We start from the raw sequence: 21,726 nt of genomic DNA on the forward strand, positions 1-21,726 counted from the left end.
CTTTAAAGCACTACATAAAAGTTGTTACTGTTATTATCATCCTTATTACTAACATTATTATTAACTGGATTATATACTTCTTGAAGGCACGGAACATAAGTCATATTTCTTTGTATTTCCTGTAACACCCTCAAAAAGAGTACTGATTTGATTTAGGTGGAACAAAGTAAACAAATATGTTTTCAGAGTAAGACAATACAGTTAACATTTATGAAAATTTCTTGACAGGACTCTACAAGTAATCCAAACCAGTTATGCAGTTAATAACTTATTACAGCAATCATTAACTTATTGATCTAATAGTTAATTAACAAGGAGTTCCCTTTAGACACCTGCTCACCTTTTCCAGTTTTACAGGCTGAAAATAAATAAACAAGTGAGGAGGCAATGAAAATCAAGATTAAGAACAAAGCACTATATTTTCATTCAGTTAATGGAAAAGGATGAGTCACAATTTTTCTACACTTCTGTCACTACTAAAAGGCTGTTGGGGGGGGGGGCACTCCTTCAGATCCGTAAACTGAATGAGTTAACATAACAATTCAAAATAATTTCTGAGATGCCTAGCACAGGGCTACACACATCATAGGCGCTCGAATGGATGATTGGGGGGTGGGGAGGAGGAGAGAACACAACATGGTATAATAACACAAGGAATACCAAACTAGAAGTAGGAACCAGAATTCAAACCCTGACTGCCATTTATCTGTGCGAACATGGGTAAGTCACATGTCTCCTTTAAGCCTCAATTACGTTATCTGTAAAATGAGGACAACAATTTCTATACTATCTATTTCACAAGGCTGTTATAAGGAAAGTGTTTTGTATATCTTAAAAGTGCATTAGAAATGCGAGTTATTATTATACTAATGTTTCACTTCCAAAAACAAGTGGTTCTGTGGAGGTGAATAAATACTAAGGAAACCCAGTGTGGAGAATTTTCATTGCGTGCCTAACTGCAACCTGTACTATCTATACTGTTACCCCACCAAAATCTAAGATCTGTAAAGGCATGATTGTGCAAAGGCACCATGGAAAACTAACAGCTCCTAACACAACTCTGGGCACAAAAAAAGCATCTGATAATGATGAGATCATATTTGAAAACCAGGATTACACTGTGTCAGTGCATCATTACCCTGTACTAGAGGCAACATTTGCCTTAGCAACAAAATTAAGTATATATAAAAAGTTTTAAATTAAATGTATCACCAGTTAGACCCAACCAAAATGAAAGAAAACTGAGGAGCTGGAAAGGAGTGTGCTTCCCCCTTCCAGTGAGTAATAGTTTCTATAAATTATATGGGATCATCAATGGCTTTTTGTTCCACCCACTCACATGTAGCCAGCTATTCGATACCCATCTAGAATTCTCCAAAGAGCAAATCCCAGCATGATGCAGTGAAAGAATGTTGGTCTCTGAGTCTGAGGTCCTATGCCGAAATTCCAATTCTGCCAATGACTACCTGTGTGATTTGGGGAAAATCACTCCCCCTCTCTGGGCTTCAATTTCCTAATTTCAAAAATGAAGAACTTTTACTAGATGACCTCTCTAAAACCCCTTCCACCTAAAATTCTGGGATCCTACGGCAAACGTGTTAGCAATAAGTACTGCAACTATAAATGAAAGGAATATTCAGGAAAAGGAGCAATAGACATCAATTATTTATATTGCTCACAAATTGCCCAAGTGATTTTGCTAATCTATAGCACAGCAGAATTGTAACATAATTATAAGTTCATCAGCAAAACTTAGATAAAAGAATAAAATGGTCAGAAATCTATAAATCATATAATTTTAACCTTAAACTTAAGAGCCAATAATGTACCATTCCTACCTAGATCAGTTCAGTCAAAATTATATAGATAAAACATGTTTAGACTACAACTGAACTGGGCATGACAATAATGTAAAGAAATGACTGAGGAGCACAGTGACAGTGGAAGAACTCTTGTTGTGACTTAGGATGATAGTAGGGACTCAAAAAGAGTATTGATTTGATTTAGGCAGAACAAAGCAAACAAATGTGTTTTTAGAATAAGCCAACACAGTGGACATTTATGGAAACTTCTTAACAGGTCTCTACAAGTAACCCAAACCAGTTATACAATTATTAACTTATTACTGCAATCATTAACTGATTACTCTAATAGTCAATTAACAAAGAGTTCTCTTTCTAAACCCAGCAAGAGAATATTAGAAAATCTGGCTAAGTGATAGCCACAGAAAACGTTGGGGCCAGGGTGAGAGAAGTGGCATTTGTCTAGAAACTCTCCTATCAATACAGATCAGCAGCTACACCAAAACAGTCTCAGAGAGCTGCCTGGGGTGCTAAGAGAGTGACTTGCCCAGTGCAACACAAACAACATCTACCAAAGCAGTAGAGTCCAAATCTTTCTGACTCAGAGATCTACTCTATGCATGATGTCATGCCACTTCTAGAAAAAATATGAACATGCCTAAAGTGTCCACATCTCTTAACCAACAGATCTCATTGTTAGGCATATGACGCTGTGGGACAAAACATTCCTACATATGCCAAAATATTCATAGCAACACTTTTGGTGGCAGCAAAACAATGGAGATGAAATAGGTGCCTATCAGTTAGGGAATAACTAAACAGACTGTGATACATGAATGTAATGAGTTATGGCTGTACCACTCAATAAAGGCTCTTTTTGTAGTGGCAAAATACTGGAAATCACAGAGGTACTCATCATTGGGGACTGGATGAACAAATTGTGGTATATAAGAAATGGTGGTGAAGAGAACAAAGTTTCAGAGAATTCTGGGAAATTTGTATGAAATGATACAGAGTAAAATGGGGCAAACCAAGAGAATAATACATACCATCATCACAACACTGAAAGCCCTAAGGACTAATCAAACAATGACCAACAGCAATTACAGAGGAACAATGATGAAGTCTACTTATCTGACAGGGAAGTGATATTAAGGATTCAGACTACCACATAAAGGTTTGGGACATAGCCAATGAAAGAATCTGTTTTCTTTGATTATGCATAATTGTTAAAAGGGCTTGTTTTCTTTTTTCCTCAAAGGAGAAAAGAAAATAGATTTTTCTTAATTAAAAAGAAACTAAATTTAAAATAAAACAGATATTATTGTGCTATAAGAAAGAAAAGAATAAGAAGAATACAGAGTACCATGCTAATACGAAGTGATGAAGAATAAACTAAAAAGAACCAGGAAAACAATATACGCAATGACTATAGCAGAAAGAACAATTAAAAAACAAACAAATGAACACTGTGTAATTACAATGACCAAATGTGGCCCTGAAGAAGAGTTGAGAAAATGTTCCATATTCCTTTCGCTGCAGAAGTGGGGGGCTATAAGTGTGGAATATCATATACACTGTCAGACTCAGTCAAAGTGTTGCTTGGTTTTGTTGAACTGCTTTTTTTCCTTTCTTTTTAAATCTTACTAATAAGGGATGATTATATTAGAAAAGAAAGGAGGGTGGGAAAGGGAAAAAAACATTTATTAAATGCCTACAATGTGTGAGGCACTGTGCTAAGTGCTTTATAAATAGTTATCCCTTCCACACTGCAACTTTCCCCATTGTGGATTTGCTACATCACAGGTTGGTTAAAGAAATTAAATGGGAGTTTTTAGGGAGTTTTGCAGAAGCCACAGATGACATGCAAAGGCCAACAAACAATACAGAAAAAGTTTAGAAACTCAGAAATGCATAAAATATATATATATAGTATAGTATAGTATAATATCAACATATTTTATCTTTTAATACCACAGTAATTCAGACTTCTTCTCTGGTACGAAGGGCGGGCCAAAAACTTTTGCCAAATAGTGGAGATGCCACACCCCTAACTCCCACCATGTGGAAGGGATAACTGTATTATCTTATTTGATTCTCACAACAACCCCGGGAGATAGGTACTACTATTATCTCCTTTCTACATATGAGGAAACTGACGCAGAAAGCAATTAAGTGACTTGCCTGGATCACACTAGTAAATGTCTAAAGCCTGACTTGCATTCAGAGCTACCTGACTCTATCCACTGTGCTACCTAACTTCACATGAAGGGGAAAGAAAGATATACTTAAAAATTAATGCAATAAAAAAATAGAATGAATAAAAATAAAATTTAAAAATTTAAATGCCTAGCCTATTAATCAGATCCATAATTACTCAGAAGCATTCACTGAAAAAATCAATCAGATAAAGGGCACTTAATATCCAGACTATAATATTCAAAAAGATGGCACAGAGTTGGTCCATCAGAAGACAGACTCTCCAGATGGACAACAAACAGGTCCAGAACTGAATTAGGGGGAAAGTGGCCTGAGTGCAGAGCTCTGAATAACCAAAAGCTTCTCCCTGTAATAATGGCCCATAGTTTTTGGTGTTTTTAAAAACATCAGTATTCTACAAGTAATATCATGTTGTTTCAAGTCATAGAAAACCAAATTCTCAGAAGGATAAAAAGTGTGTGTTACCTAGAGGGCAATGTAGAGGTGCACGGTAGGCATCATACTACCAAGGGGCACAAGGAATTATCATTAAAGAGGTTTATGACCAGAAAATGAAGTAGGCCAGTCAAAATAGCAAGAGTGAGGAAAAAACCAATGGATAGTCCAGGTACTCCACCGGTATCTACTCAATGTCAAGAGATTTAGAGGAATGCTCCCAGACCATGGAGGAGCTCCACTGTAGATGATTCTTGTTATGGGAGGATATGAACAAGAAAAGCACAAGATAGGAAGGCATGGAAGGGTTATGATCTGCATTTTTGGACAGAGTGCCCACATCAATGAAATCACAGACTCTCCAAGTATTTGCACTTATAATAAATAATAAAGGAAATGGTGCTGGGGGATGAACATGTGACCCCTCTCTCCAATGACAAAATATAAAAATATGTGAATCTACGGTAGCTAGGTGACAGTAGATAGAGCGCAGACTCTGGAGTCAAGAAGATCAAAGGAGTTCAAATCCTATCTCAAACACTTATTAGCTATGTTACCCTGATTCCTTAACCTGTCTGCCTCCGCTTCTTCATCTGAGAAAAGGGAATAATAACAGCACCTACTCTCCGGGCTGTCGTTGGATCACATGAGATTATACTGATGAAGTACTTAGACCAGTGTCTGGCACGCAGAAGGCACTTAATAAGTACTTGTTCCTTTCCTCCTCATTCCCCTAGAAAAAGCCCTAGCATTTCATTGTGTGCACTTAATCTCACGACAACCCTGTATGACAAGTTGGCAGATACTATTATCCAGTTAACAAATGAAAAAAAAAATTAAGCAAAGAGAGGCAAAGAAACCTGATTTGCACTGTGAGTGTGATTGCTCTTGAATTTCAGAAAGAAGAGAAACCGCTTCCAAACTCGATGGAACTACTTGTGTGCTACACAGATTAATTTGCATAAATCATTTCCTTTAAAAGGACGACCTTTGCCTCTAGGAAGACTTGTGGTTAACGTTGGGTGTAGATTGGGATCTGGATTCCTGAAAAACTTGCCTCTAAAATACTGATAACTGCTACAATTATTTTAATGTGACTGTCATTAAGTTAAACAATTTGCCCTCAGAATAGAGGATTTACTGCAATATTCTTGGATACAACCCAAATTGTAACATGTTAAAAGCAGATGAACCTCAGCAATAAACACCAGAAACAGAACCAAAAAAAAAAAAAATCCTCTCCTTCCAATATGGTAAAAATATTCTGCAAAATAACTGTCACTTGCTAGGCATTGTTTTATTAACATTCAGCCACATCCTCAACCAATTTTATGCTTATTTATTCAAATACTGACTTGAAGTTTTTGAGATGCCCAACTAAAGAAATATTGGTCAGTAACAAATGTAATTAATTTTATTGATATTTCTAAGCTGAGGACAATAAAGAAAGAAGGGCCACAATGGAAAAAGTATTATGTAATCACTGAATTACAACCCAAAATTGATCAAAAATATCTGATGGACAAAGTATTAAACAATCTTTCTTCTTCATCTGTAGTATTTGTAAAGTGACACATAATAATTCTTGAAAGTAAAGACAGACTCTGAGGAGAAAAAGAAATGCTAATGAAACTTACTGAAACAGCAGCCACTCTTCGTGGCTGGGTCACTCCTACTACTCTTCCCTCTGCTGTCCAGCCAGCTTCTGCCAGATACTACAAATAAAATAAAGTCAATGTACCTCTGTAACATATAATAAACAGTTTAGTTTAACTGACTGATTTTCATTACTACAAGAATCTTTTCCAGAATTCAGAATTTTTGTTTCACATTTACATTCCTTGCTAGAGTCAGCAAGGTCTTATTACTTGGATTATAAAGAATTCTACTGAAAACAGAATTAATCCAAAGTGTACATATCATAAGAATCATAAATAGAATAGATAAATACAGAGATGACAGGTAACAGATAATAGAAAAAGATAAAATAAATAGAACTAATCCAAAGTGTATATAACATAAGGATAATAAATTTAAAGCTGGAAGGTACTTTAGAGACCACCTAGTCCAACTCCATCACTTAACTTGGCCACAAACTTGCCCCAGATCACACAGTAGGGACAGGAGTGACAGAGGTAGGCCCTTTAACTCCACATTCAGTGCCCTTTTCATTGTATCAGGCATCTCACGAGAAAATTACTTGCTTTTATATTTTGCTCATTTTGAGAAATATATTATTCACATTTAATAATATCAAGAAGGATCCACACACTTCAGAAATGTTTAGTGCATGGAGATTCAGTAGTTTGAGAAGTTCAAAAGAAAGGTGTTATATAAAAATGTAACTATAAAAAGGTTTATAAATCTAGAAGAATAAGATAATGGTTACTAGTATACTATCAAAGAATTTATCAAAATAGCCCAAATGGTTTCAAGAAAAAAAATCCTTAGCTGCCAAGAAATATTTTGTTTTAAGGCTTTAGTACAAGAGAAAAGAAATAGTTGAAGTTAACAATCACTCCTCAAAAACATTTTATCTGAATCTAAGCAAAAATCAGCAAATATTAAACACATACTCACTTGTGGAATCTGTGTAGTTTTCCCACACCCCGTTTCTCCAACAATCACCACTGTCTGATAGTTTTCTATTAAGTATAAGATATGATTTCTAAGCTGAAATGGAAAAAAAAATGAAAAAGCAATGAGCTATATGAAACAACAAAAACAAACATTCTTTATAATCTGTGAAATTAGTTTATTTCTTAAGGGCAGTTTATTTTAAGTGAGCATATTTTAGAGATGGTTGAATCTTTAATTCTAAAGATATTCACAAACCAGTTACTTACAGAATATATATATGTATATATGTATATGTGTGTGTGTTTTTCAATATATAGCTTATTTTCCTTTATTCATAAAAAGTAAAGGGAACTAGAGGTAAAAGTTGTTCAGTGACTGTGGTGAAGGACATGTATAAAGTACTATCTATATAAAGGTAAGCTATTATTACCAATATTCCCTTTCCACATGATTGCCCTTCAAGTGTCTGAGGAGAGTTATCTCGTCCTCCTTTCTAAGTCTTCTCTTCTCCAGGCTAAACATTGCCAGCTCCTTTAATCATTCTGCGTATGACACTTAGAATCCCCACACGAGCTGGATCACTATTCTTTGGACAGGTTGCACTTTTTCAGTATCTAGAGCAGGGGTTCTTAACTTGAACTTTTAAAAAATAGATATATTTTGATAACTGTATTTTGATAAAACTGGCATCATTTCCAATCAAAATCTTTTTATTCTATGTCTTTAAAAACATTCTAAGAAGGGGTCCATGGGCTTCACTAGACTGCCAAAGAAGTCCATGACACAAAAAAAAAAGTTAAGAACCCCCGATCAGTGTCACAAAAAGGAATCCTGAAACCTGGGGCAAATTCAGTTGATCAGATGGGGCAGAAGGGAGGTACAAACTAACACTCCTGTACATGGTTAAGGTAAATTAGAGACAAGAGTCATGGGAATTGATAAGGATAAGTAACTGTGAGGACAGTGTGTCTGAAGGGTATACATGGGTGGGGAACCTGAGACCTTGAGGCCATATGTGACCTTCTAGGTCCTTTTAACTGAGTCCAAGTTTTACAGAACAAATGTTTTTATTAAGGGGATTTGTTCTGTGAAGTTTGGATTCAGTCAAAGGGCCACATGTGGCCTTGAGGCCACAGTTTCCCCACCTCTGGTACAAGCTGGGGTAAAGAAGGCTATGAATCCAGTACTGAATTTATTGGAGAGGAGGTAGAATGACCTGGAGGTCCACGGATAACAGCAACAAGTACCTGAACAGGATGAAATGACCTTTAAGGGAGAACAGGTGGTTTCTGACTGGTGCTATCAGAAGCAAAGAGTATGCCTCCAGTTTCTGGCCCTGAGAGTCAGGAGGTAAAGAAAAAAGGGGCAGTCAGCCTTGAAGAGGATGTCAAGAAATAGGCTGTCTTCAGGTAAAGACTGAGTTTCAATGAGCACTAGGAGAAGGGAGAAACATGAAAGGAAGAGATCTAGGATACAGGAATCACAGACATGGAGCTAGAACTAATCTTGAAGATTATCTACTCCAGGGCTTCTTAAACTTTTTCCATTCACAACCCCTGCAACCGCCTTCAGCACTTCATTTTACAGAAGATAAAAATGGTGTGCAGAAAGTGGAAGTGACTTGCCTAAGGTCACAAAACTATTAAGAGCCACAGTCAGAATTCTGACTCAGGTTTTTTACTCTAAATTCAGCAGTCTATCCACTACGTCACCACAGATAAAAGATTCAGAGGGTTCAAGGGAAAAAGAAGGCCAGAAGGCAGGGGATGGCAGAAATGGAGATGGGTAAATGCTGAGTATACTACAGGAGGAGGGAAGATAGGAGAAGAAAGGAAGTATCATGGCCGACGTGTTGCTTCCAATCCTAGCTGTCTCGTGGCCTCAAGGTTCCTAGGCAAGGTGCTACTTAGGCACAAGGCAGGGGTGGCTGATAAGGCTGGGTAGGAGAAGGGCTGTACAGCTGGTTGCTAGCTTTTAGGAGGTGACAGGTGAGAGGGAAGAAATGGGTTAGTTGGACTGTCAGTGCTGGGGGAGAAGTGGAAATCTATCTTCCACCTCTACATGTAGATGTTGGCATCCAGAGAAGAGCTCTAATCGCTCCATGCTTGTTTTGGCACAGTCAGTCAGTATCTCTCTCAAAATATAGTACTCAAAATAGAAAAGAATATGTGGTCAAGTCAGCAAAGAGTACTACATTCTGATTACAGTACTCTAACCCCCAGTTTAGAGAGTGCTTTACAAATATCTCATTTATCCTTACAACAATCCTAGGAGGTAGGTACGATTATTATCCTCATTTTACAGATGAGGACACATGCAGTCAGAGGTTAAGTGACTTGCCCGGGGTCACACAGCTAGTGTCTGAGGCTACATTTGAATTGGGGTCTTCTTGACTCCAGGTCCAGAGCCCTATCCATTTTGCCACCTAGCTACTGTTCTGGAATGCAGCCTAAGGTCACTTGAGCTTTTTCGGCAGTCACCTCACATTACATTCTGAAACTGAGCCTGTAATCAACTAAAATTCCCAAGTTGTTTTCAAGTGAACTGCTGTCTAGGCACAATTTCCTAATCCTAAGGTTCCTTCCAGCTCTAAAACTCTATACTCCAGCAGATGATTTTTAAAAACCTAATTGTAAGACTTTAAACTTATGCCTACTCAATTTTACCTTATTCTTTGTTTTTGTGGGTTTATGTGACTATTTGTCAAATTTATAAAGAAAAGGATTTTTTTAAAGAAAACAAAAAAATTTATTTATCAGTTCGTTTGGTTATGCCTTGTCAAAGGCTAAGATAATATTTTGTTCCTCGTTTTATTTGATTGCTTTGGTTGATGTTGACAAATTTTTATTTTATTTTTTTTAAATTTTTCCTATCATTCCAACCAAGATACAATAGGTAACAGGATAATAGCTTTGGGGCTGGATGGGACATTAGATGTTATCTAGTCAATCTCCCTCATTTTACAGATGAGGAAACTGAGGCTCAAACAGATTAGGTGACTTGTCCAAGTTCACAAAAGAGGTAGTAAGTGCACAGTTTGGAGGTGAGCCTGGCTTCGCTAACTCCAAACCCATTAGTCTTTACACAGTTTCCATAATCCAACCTTTCATATCCACTATGTCACTGGCATACATTTTCATCTAAGTCATTTGAGCCACAGTCGAAACTGCAGAATACTGCTCTATAGACCTGCTTCCAATACATTACTGATCCAGACATTCACCACTTATAAATACACTTTACACGTAGTATAATCCAATGTATAATCATCTGTCAGGTTTACAAATATAGCATGACAGGCTATCAAATAACTTGCAAATGAGGACTCATCTGTAAAATCAGAATGATAATACTTGTACTCCCTGTTTTACAGGATTGTGAGGATAAATGAGAAAACGTATATAAAGTATTCTGTGACTTTAAGATGTTACATAAATGTAGGCTATGATAACAATTACACACAATCCAGACATATGAGCTACAGCTTTCCCTGACATATCAGCCTGATAACCTGTTAAAAAAGGAAATTTGGTTACATAGCACAACTTATTCTTACTGAATCCATGCTGGCTCCTAATGATCACTGCTTTCCTTTCTAAAGATTCAGAGATCAAAAACTTATGGAAGTGAATGCTGAAAGCTAAAAAGAAATAAGTTAATTTTTAAAAAAAAGATTCAGAGACCAACTATTTAATTACCCATTCTAGCATTTTGCTGGAAAGTGACATCAAGCTCATCAATCTATAATTACTGGAACCCCACTTTTTGGAAAAAAAAATTTATTTGCCTGTTTCTAACCTTTGGCACCTATCAATTTTTCCCCTACATATCCTCAAAAAGTACAAGGAATTTCCTACACTGGGGTGTCACTCATCTGGGGTAAGACAGTATAACTCATGTGTAATAACAGGGCTTTTCTTACTATTTCCTCACCTATCATACACTTGTATTTCTGCTTAATGATGTTCATCCTACTTTGACAGACCTATAAATCATTCTCTTTGACAGAAAAGATGGAAGCAAAATATTTCTGCAGTCCATTAACTTTATACCTTCTATCCTGAACAATAAACCAATCCTTTCATTAGATCATAGACTCACAAATTTAAACCTAGCAGAGACTTTTCCTTGTCATTTTTCTTGTTAATATAATAAACTCCCTTTAAATACAAAGTACTGTGCTGTTTAAGTCATTCTAGCATTTTTCCTTTCTGATTATTCTTACAGCTTGTACAATTACTTAATCTCCTTTCTTGTTTATGACTTCCAACTTTATCATTCAACTGAAAATGCTCTCTCCAAAGTTACCAATGATCTCTTATTTGTCAGATCTAAAAGGCTTTCCTCAACTGTCATACCTTCTTGACTTCTCTGTAGCATTTAATACACTGACCCTCCTCAATGGCATCTTTGGGTTTTCATGACACTTCTCTCTCCTGGTTTTCTTTCCACCTATCTCATTACTCCTTTTCAGTCTCCTTTACTGGCTCTTCAACCATGTCATGCCCACTAACTGTGGGTGTCCTCCAGGGCTCTGTCCTGGGTCTTATTCTCTTTTCTCTCTGTTCTATTTGGCAATTTCATCAGTTCCCATGGGTGCTATTGTCATTTTTATGCTGATGATTCCCAGATCTATAAATCCAATCCTAGTCTCTGGCCTCAGTTCCAGTCTCACCTTACCAGTTATCTTTCCTACTAAATCCTCCCCTCTTCTGAGCTTCTCTATCACCTAGGATAGAGTACTACCCTTCTTCCAGTGACAGAGGTCCACCGCCTCAGTCACACCTGATTCCTCACTCTCACTGAATATACCCACATATCCAATCAGTGGCCAACCTTTGTCATTTCTACCTTGACAACATCTTTCATCTGTGTCCCTTTCTCTCTACTTACAGCCATCAAAGGAGTTCAGGTTTTCATCACCTCTTCTTTGCACTCCTGCAACAGCCTCCTAATCGGTCTCTCTACCTAAGTCTTTCCTTACTTCTCCTCCACATAACTGCCAAAGTAATCTTCTCAAGCACAAGTCTGACCATGGTCCCCACATATTCCAGAGAGTCCTTATTATCTGTAAGATCAAACATAAAATCCTTTTTGGCACTGAAAGCTCTTCACAAGTGGGTCCCTTCCTACCTTTCCAATCTTCTTTTACTTTACTCTCCTCCACATATTCCATGATCCAGTGACACTGACCCTCTGGATGAGGGGTGGGGAACCTGCAACCTTGAGACCACACGTTGTCCTTGGGTGGGGCCTTCTGACTGAGTCTGAGTCCAAGTTTTACAGAACAAATCCTTTTATTAAGGGGATTTGTTCTGTGAAGTTTAGATACAGTCAAAAGGGCCCCACTTGAGGACCTACAGGGATGTGGTCTTAAGGAGCCACAGGTTCCCCAGCCCTGCCCTAGCTGTTCCTCAAACACAATATGATATCTCCCATCTCCACACCTTTGCACTGTCTGTCCCTGCCTGCAATGATCTCCCTCTTCACCTCTATTTCCTAGTTTCCTGGGCCTTCTTCAAGGATCAGCTTAAACACTGCCTTCTGCAGGAGACATTTCCCATTCACCCCAGATCTCAGAGCTCTCCCCTCTAGGATTCCTCTCCTCCTGCCCTATATGTATCTTGCACATACCTATTTATATGCATGTTGTCTTCCCCATTAAAATGGAAGTAGCCTGAGGAGGACTGTCTTTTGCCTTTCTTTGTATCCTCAATGCTTAGCACAGTGCCTGGCTCACAGGAGGCACTTAATAAATAGGATGAGCTATTACTGATTATCTCTTCAGTTAGACTGTAAGCTCCCTGAGTTCAGAGGCTTCATCTTTGTATCCCCAGGGCCTACCAGAGGCACTTAATAAATGCTTACTGATTAACTGATGTAATTATACTTGTTTCAATACTTCAAGAATCTGTGTATTAGTTTGGGTCTCCCCCAACTGACACAGATCATATCACTATCCCTGTAGAAAACATTCTTTGGGATTTGCTATAGTTGAAAAACTCATCACTCTGAGATAGCTAATCTGGTGATGAGCCCCTCTGAACTATCCCAGGCTACTCCTCAGACAACAAACATAAGATAGTCCATTGCTGATGTCTAAAGTTTTTCTAATCTGACCAGATCTGTCAAAGCTTGTCCCTCTACTGGCATAGACTTTGAGAAAACAGGGTCAAATCTGTACGTCGTTAAGGAACAAAAAGATGACTTTGTTGGAGTAAAATATATATTGTAGATAATAAACATATGATATTCCTAATTAATTTAAAGGAAAGATTTAAAAAATGTTTTCATATTTTCAAGTAATATGATATCTAACTGGAAAAACACTAAAGTCTTTCAAGATTTGTATAAGGTTACTCTTAACAAACAAAAATAATTCCAAATATTTCACAAGTTGTGAGAGGTAGCAGGTTTCAGGATTCATAGGTCTTTGACATGTTCTAATATAATGTTTTAGAGAAATTTTAAAAAGTATTGCAGAGAAGTATATAAAGATTAGGATCAACTGATACAAAGTGAAGTAAGAGGAACCAAGAATACAAATATATACAATGATTACAGCAATGTAAATGGAAAAAGACCAAAACAATCAAAACTAAAGGCTGCAAAATTATCACCACCAAACTTGGCCCAAAAAAGAGATATAAAAAGATATCTCTGCCCTCACCCCCTATTCCTTGGATGTATAAGGTCATAGTTTAAGAATCGCTGAAGGGGTCAAGAGTAGAAAAAGTTTAAGAAGCGCTGGCATAAAATACTGCCTATGACATCATACTTTTTTGATATTTTGATTAGTTTTACAAAACCATTTTTTCTTTTTAAAAAAATTCTTTATTATTAAGACTAGTTCTCTGGGAGGCAAATCAAGTAGGAAATGTAGGTGATACAAAAATTAAGCACATGAATAAAATGTATTTAAAAAACCTAAAACTGGCTATACACTAGTTTCCATATATACAATCTGTCTCAGTGAGTTCCACAGCTCCCAAAGACTCAATTATCATCTCTAAGCAGACAAACTCCAAAGCTGTATCTTTCTCTTGCAATTCAATTCCTCCATCGTCTAGATGTCCCAAAAGTATCTCAAACTCAACATGACCAGAACAAAACTCATGATCTCCTCAAATCCACCCCTTCTCCCATCTTCCCTACTTCTGTCAAGGGCATCACTATAATTCCAGTCACCCAGAATCCCAACCTCGCCCCTATGGAAATTAATCTACTCATTTTTTAATTCCTGCCCTAGCCCATAGGGCTTGGACTGAATGGTGACCATGTGAACGAAAAGTAGCCCGCTATATCTGCTGGTGACACTAGACACCATACCATGTTTCATTTTCATATACCATCTAGTCCTCCACCCAGGCCATCTGTCACATACACCTCCTTCCTCTAACCTACCTTCCACCTCTTGCTCTGGATCAATAATACAATTATTTCAGGGAAGGTCAAATCACTTGACTGCCCCATACATCAATTCATCATCTCTGAGACAACAAAACTCACTTCCCTAGCCACTACTCTCCTATGAGCTGTCTCACCATATCAGACTAGAAGCTCCTTTAGGGCAAGGGTTGTCTCTATATATTCTTTATACCCAGTCCTTAATATCAGGCCTAGCATATAACAGTTATTTAATAAATGCTTTTCCATTCATTCTTTTATCTACTCTTTCCTCTCACCCCTCCATTTCTATCTAGTCTCCAGTCCCGTCAACTCTATCTTTACCTCTCTGCCATCTGTCCCCCTCTCTCTGTTCGTATAGCCCTAATTCAGGCTCTCATCACCTCTTGCCTGGAATACTGCAACAGCCTCCAAACTGGTCTCCCAGCCATCAGTCTTTCCCCTCTCCACATGGCTACCAAATTGATATTCCTAAAGTGTAGTTCTGACCAGGTCACTTCAGAGCTAAAGAACTTTTAGTGGTTCCTAACTGCCTCTAAGATAAAATACAAACACTTTGGTTTAGCATTTTAAATCCTTCAGTCAGACTCCTATTTTTCTACAGTAATTTCACATTACTACCCTTAATTGTATTCAATGTTTCAGACAAACTAGTCTATTTGCTATATCCAACATTCCATCTCCCACCCCTCTACCTTTGTACAGACTATCCCCCATGCCTTGAATGCCCTCCCTCTTCCCTTCTGACTTTTGGAATCTCTAGCTTCCTTCAAGGCTCCGCTCAAGTTCGCAGTCATTCCTTATTCTCTCAGTTGTTAGTGCTCTCTCTGCCTCCCCAAAATTACTTTGGATTTACTGTGCATGCATTTTATATTTACTTATCTGCATTCACCTTGTTTATCCCCAGTAGAAAGTAAACTCCCTAAAGACAGAAGGTGTTTCTTTTCTGTCTTTTAATCTCCAGTACCTAGCATAGTGACTAGCACATAGTAGAGGCTTAATAAATGTTTGCTGAATTGAATATAAAAATTGTCAATGAGCACACAATTTAGGCATATTGGAATAAAACAGTACCTTAAAAACTGGTAACTTCTGTCTCTGCTGTTCTATAGAAAGGGCAGCATGAGGATTATAAATAACAGCGGTTCCAGAGCTCTCTGCTGTACTTTGTCTCTCTTCTGAGATGCTGATACCTGGGCCTTCTGTGCCTATAAGATAAATATTTATTGAAGTCCTGTCATCTTATGAACAGATAAATATAGAAAAATTAAAATACCCAATGTATTTTTATATTATGTTACTAAATTTTGCCTTAGGGAAAGTATCTTGAAATGTGTGTATCAGAAGAGGAAAACGTTTACCCTCGTACAGATTACAGTATCGGGAACATGGAAGGCAGAGATAATCCCGCGGCACTTGGTACTGTGTGATACATTTCAAGGATAGAAAGATTAATTGCAATGCATCCAAAAAAGGTAATCAGGAGGATGCTGGAGAGCCCGGAAACTCTCATAGGAAAGCTGAAGTATCTGCGGATGTTCACAATGGAGAATGGACAACTTAAGGAGGTTTGGAAAGGGGGAGGGGGTAATATACATGATAGCTGTCTTCAAGTGTCTGAAAAGCTGACACAGGGAAGGATTAAAATCAATTATTCTAGAAGTAACTACAGAATGTGTACAATGTATAGGACACAATGCAAGGGACAAAGATGAAGCAAAAAAGCCTCTACTTTCATAAAGTTTACCAACTAAAGAATTATTCCATGTGGCTCTACAAGGCTAAACCAGATCGAAATTGAAATAAGGCAGATTTTCTGTTAAACTAAGAATAATTTTCTAATAATTCTAGCTGTTATGTGAAACAAGACTGAGTCTCTAGCAATGAAAATGCTCAAAATAAGCTTTAATGTCTGTAAAGAATACCATAAACCAAGGGTTCTTAACCTTTTTGCATCAATATTCCCTTGGCAGTCTGGTGAAACTTAAGGACCCCTTCTCAAGATAATGTCTTTAAGTGCTCAAAGTACGAAGAAAAACAATTGCATTTAAAGTACAGTTACCAAAATATTTTTTTTAAAAACAGTTCACAGACCCTAACTTAAAAACTCTTATAAGAGATCTGTACATTGGCTGGAAAGATAAAAGTGGTAAAGTGCACTCTAAGAGCAACACAGCACCTGCTCCAGCCACCTTCATGGCTGCTGGAACAAATTATTACTACTCCACTGAAGGAAGACTTCCCATGCTTGGGGCAGACATCCCCCTAACTCACAGACAGGTTTGAGGCCTCTCAGATACCCTCAACCTGGTTTAGCACGTCTGCTGAGATAGTTTACCGGGGTGTGGCTGCTGCACATGCTACAGCTTCTTAGAGCCACAAAGGAGAGTTGGACAGGTGGCCACCAAAAGTGGATGAGCAGCCTCGAAAAGGGCTTGGCAAAGCCTCACACCAGAGGTGCTAGTCCTCCCTGATTACCCCACATACCCCAAAGGTAAAGTAAATAGCTTCTAAGAACCCTTCCAATTCTAGGATTCTATTTTGGCATTCAAGGGTCTTTCTCACTTATTTCTAAGTTTTTATTTTCTGAACGACTAGGGTGGACAGAATTCTAACTTCCAAATAATCAGGATGTTACCATACACAAACCAAAATACTACAGTGCAAATGCTTTGTAAATTTTAAAGTATTATATAAATGTCAGTTTTCATTAAATAATTTGCCCCACTATCACCTTCATTTAACTGAAATCTACTTAATTTCACCTTTTCAAACTTCTTCAATGTTCTCTCTCACCTTCCAGTCTTTCTTTTTTAATCTTTCCCTCCTGGCCTCTATTAGAAAGAATACATTCTTCTGATCAATTTTGCTAATCCAGTTTCCTCTCAATTTGTTTTCCTTTTCCTTTTCTTTCTTTGTTCTTTTTTTTCAAAATACTAAGAATCTCCCCATCTCACCTACACTGGAAGGGCAGAGGTTGTTCACTGCCTGATCCCACTATATGGGAGTTTTGACCTGATCCATTTCTGATTTGGACTTCGACAACCTGGTGACTTCCATGCTCCCATGGGCTCACCATATCAATGCTGAACTAAGTGGGACACCTAAATGGCATAATCCACTGAACTCCTGAGCTCAAGAGATCCACTAGCATCAGCATCCACAGGGGCTAGAATGAGTATAGCACAACACCTGATTTTTTTTCTTAAAAAATATTATTTGTTATATGAGATGATAGCTTTCTGGGAGAAGGATCCAAGGAGAAATTTAAGCAATATAAAAACAAAAATTTATTTTTAAAAATATTCCCTTTACAAATTTCTGCTCTGAACATTTCCTCCATTTGAAAAAACTGAAACCTTTTCCTCGTGTTTGTGATTTGGTAACACTGCTTCTCAATGACACTACTTCCTCCATCATCTGTTTTTACTCCACCCAAGCTTCCTTTTCGTCATTTACCTCTTTCTTCTCCTATAGCTAAGGGTACCACTGTATCTTCTGTTATGAAACTTTTTATATGACAGCTGCCACACAGTATTTACCTGGTCTCCTCCCTTTAAAAGATTTCCATTCAACCAAATCAGAATATCAATAAAGTTTTCTACTACCAATAAATTCCCCAGCCCATTCTATATCTTTTATGATCATTTTCAGCCTGAGGAGCACTATTCTTTACTTAAAACAATGAAAGCCAGGCCTTTTATTAATAAGATTTCTGAAAAATCATCAAATCTTAAATGTCTCAGTTTTCTTCACCCATAAAATGCAACTAATGGCTGTTTCAATTCAGTATTCCCTTTTCCTTCATGTTTTTCTGCATACATATATATTTTTTTCCAAAACTCCTATAACCAATAAAATCATTGGTTTCTTTCACCATAATTTTAAAGCGATTCCGTACTTTAAAAATCTAATGAAATCAATACACTTCAGTGTATTATTGAACTTCATTTAAAAAAAGGAAAAAGAACCAGAAGGAAAAGGGTACCATTAGTAGCCTTAGCCTATGAAAATTAATTGTTTAAGGCTTTTTATAAAAACTCAGAGTAAAACTTACCCAAAATGAACATCCTTGCTTCAATATCTTAACTTAAATTGATTTTTACGTGTGTCTATGTAAACTCTGAGTACAATTTAAAAAAAAAAAAAAAAAAGCATTTATTTACTAGCTAAAAGTGACCAAGGCTCATTGAATACAGTAGTAAATGAAAAGGGAAAGTGAATGTTAATCTTCTATCTCTATAAAGGACAAAAAAATGCAACGTAGAAACTTTTCATTTGCTTAGAGAGGGCATATCTTGCAGCAGCAATAAATTCATATGTTGTTTAAGGCAGGAAGCATTAATAGTCTAGAAAACAGGAAAAAAAATCTGATTAAATCTTACGTATAACAAAAGCAATCCTCTTTTCCTTCTTTTTTGTATTGATTCTTCAAAAAATCCAAATAGTCTAAATAATACAAAAACTAATTTGGAACTATTTCCAAGGCCAAGCCTTCTCAAGTTTTTTTTAAATTTCTTATTTATTTCCTTATTGTTATTTCTATTATTTCTTATTCTTAGAGTAGCTAGTAACTCTTCCTCAGTAAATAACTGGTGATTGAATAACTACAATTACAATTTGCAAAAAAAAAAAAAAAAGTAATTTATGAATGTTTGTTTGTAGACAAATGCTAGATTGCAGTAACTAAAATCCAGTCCTGAACTGTCAATTTAAAAAAAAATGACTTCAGGATAACTAAGGGAGAAAATGTGTGGAGAGGGTGTGAATACAGGTTGAGGAGACATTCCAAAATGTGAGAGAAGATAAAAATATTGCAGCAATTTGTACTATTAAAGACGAGCAAAACAGAAATCAGATCTGATTCTTTAAATATCCATCATTCAATCAAGCTTCTATTAATTTACATCCAGGGTTCACATTTTGACCAGTCATTATCTTCCTGAAAAAACGAGGCAGGGGATAAATACATATCCCATTTGTTAAGGATACTTATTAGATTGGTTGTTTTGTTCTAATTATTACTGTTCATTTCTTGCTCCTTGTTAATTGCGGGCAATTTAAAATGCTGAATCATAAGATTGCGTTTGGGGACAATGACAGCCTACAGATTATTTGCAGAAAATAATTCCGTCTGAGCCAGGACAATTCCAAACGACTCAGGATGAAAAACCATCCACCTCCAGAGAGAACTGATGAACTCTGAGGGAAGCATTATTTTTCCCCCTCTCTTCTTGTCTTCCTTCTCCTTCTAAAAATGGCTAAATACTGAAATGTTTTGCATGACTTTACATATGTAATGGGTATCATACTGTTTGCTTTCCCCACAACTGGTGGAGGGAATTCTGAACTCAAAAAGACTTCTAAATGAATGTTCAGAAATTAACAAATGATGAAGAAAATGGAATTTTAAAACTATGCCTTTTTGGTTCTCTAACATTACAGAAAGCATCCCATGCTTAAGGATCTCACACATCTTCCCTGTTGTTCATAACTAACATCTTGCCTCGGAGCTGGGAAAAGCCCCTGAAACCCTAACTCTACCTGCCACATAGTGACATCTCCCCTGCAATCCTCTTTGCCTCAACAGGCAGGTTACGGTGAGAGTGGGAGCGCCTCTTGGTCCTGTGAACAGACCCTGACGCTAAAGATCGAGAAGTGACCGAAGAGAGCACAAAGTGACCAGAAAAGGAGGGCAGAGGAAAGGCGCGATGGGGAAAGAGAAGCCCAACTTTGTGACAGAGATTTATGAAACTGCACCACACAAGGGGAGGGCTCCCCGGGTGCCCGAGTCTGACCGCTGGGCGAGGAGAGGAGCCCGCCCGCGGGGATGGCAAAGAGCGCCGGTGCCCGGTGGGGAAGCCGGAGACGTGGGTTCAAGTAATAACGACCGCCACGTCTTGGCTGTGCGACCCTGAGCTGACCAATTCCCTACTCTGGACCTCAGTTCCTTCATCTGTAAAATGGGAATGAGACCATCGACCCCGTCGTGAGGAAAGCTCTTTGCAAAACCTTAAAGCGCCGGCGGAATGGGGGCGGTCATCCCTCTAGGGGCCCAGCTTTCCCTGGAGGGGGGAGGGGTGGTCCTCGATTCCGGCCGCGGCCAAAGAACCGGGTACGAGAGCGACTGGGCAGAGGCTGCTAGACACAAGGGCAGACCCCCGGTCCAAGGGCTGCGTCCTCTCAAACGTGCTCCAGGAGAGCGCGCAGGGGCCCTGGTCAAGGGGCCAACCCACCCCTTATCCCACCAAGCCTGAGCCCCTTCAGGGCCTTACCGGGTTTCCAGAACTTCACGGGCCCCATGGGCGCGGCCATGTTGGGGTGAAAGGTCACAGAGAGGGCTCCGCCCCCGGCCGCGGGAGAGCCCGAGAGCGAGCGAGGAGAGGGAGGCGGGGCGGTAGAGGTAGCCGGCGCTGTCGCGAGCTCAGCCTCGGAAGCTGTGAAGCCTCGCGTTCTGCCCTTCCCACTCCCGCTTCCCCACACTAGGGGCCTACGGCGGCGGCGTCAGGGGACTGGGACGCTAAGCACCGCCTTCCCCTCCCCCCCCCCCCCTCCGCCCAGCCTCACGTGACTTCTCTACTAGCTGGGGAGGGTTGAAAGCAGCGGACTCGCGCGGCCGTTAGCGCGCGCCTGCAGCGCAGAGGGCTGGGGGCGCTGCGTTAGAACCCCGACCGAACCCTGGATCCGCGCCACCCTCGCCCCCCTCGCATCTAAATCCACAATTGTGTTATAAACGTCCATAACCCGACAGAAAGCACATCCTCCAAAAAAAGTGTTGAAAATTATAAAAATTAAGCAAGTCTCGAAAGAGAAAATACCGCCCCCCCCCCCCGCCTTTGCCGAGGTGGGAGGTCAGTCAAACTTTTATTAAGCGGGTAGCAGGTGCCAAGCCAGGCTCCATGTGGCGCCGAGAAAGGAAAGGGCTGGTCCCGGCTCTCACCGAGCCGCCAGTCTGAAGTTTTGTGGACTGCGAGTATTTTCAGACTTTATCCATCGATTGACCAGTTACGCTGGTTTATTCCTCTTTTCTTGGTCTATAAAAATTGTTATGTGGAATGGCTGTCTGGAAGAAGAGGGAAGGATGCTGGGGGAAGTACATCAATAAGAACTAATTTAAAAAAGTGATTCTGGGGTAAGTTAGGAGCAGAGCAGTCAAATATCCCATTCGGTTCATTTAAATCCTTACTCTATGCCAGGCACCGAGGATACAACGCCTGCCCTCATCTCAGGAGGGTGACAAACGTGTACACGTGGATCGATACGTATAAAATATACAACACTA

General features: G+C 38.7%; 1 protein-coding gene across 1 annotated transcript in view; it reads right to left on the reverse strand.

Annotated features, from left to right (window-relative positions):
- DHX35 (DEAH-box helicase 35) overlaps positions 1 to 20,792 on the reverse strand; it is a 59,872-nt gene extending 39,080 nt beyond the window's left edge. The window contains exons 1-4 of the mRNA XM_036752621.1: positions 20,720 to 20,792; positions 15,519 to 15,652; positions 7,038 to 7,130; positions 6,095 to 6,172 (exon numbers count right to left, since the gene is read on the reverse strand). Of these exons, the coding sequence (XP_036608516.1) occupies positions 6,095 to 6,172; positions 7,038 to 7,130; positions 15,519 to 15,652; positions 20,720 to 20,759 (345 nt within the window). The 5' untranslated portion in view covers positions 20,760 to 20,792. The remainder of the gene's footprint in view (positions 1 to 6,094; positions 6,173 to 7,037; positions 7,131 to 15,518; positions 15,653 to 20,719) is intronic.
- Between the last annotated feature and the right edge of the window lie 934 nt (positions 20,793 to 21,726).

Source organism: Trichosurus vulpecula, chromosome 3 (assembly GCF_011100635.1).
Source record: "Trichosurus vulpecula isolate mTriVul1 chromosome 3, mTriVul1.pri, whole genome shotgun sequence".
Classification (NCBI taxonomy): domain Eukaryota; kingdom Metazoa; phylum Chordata; class Mammalia; order Diprotodontia; family Phalangeridae; genus Trichosurus; species Trichosurus vulpecula.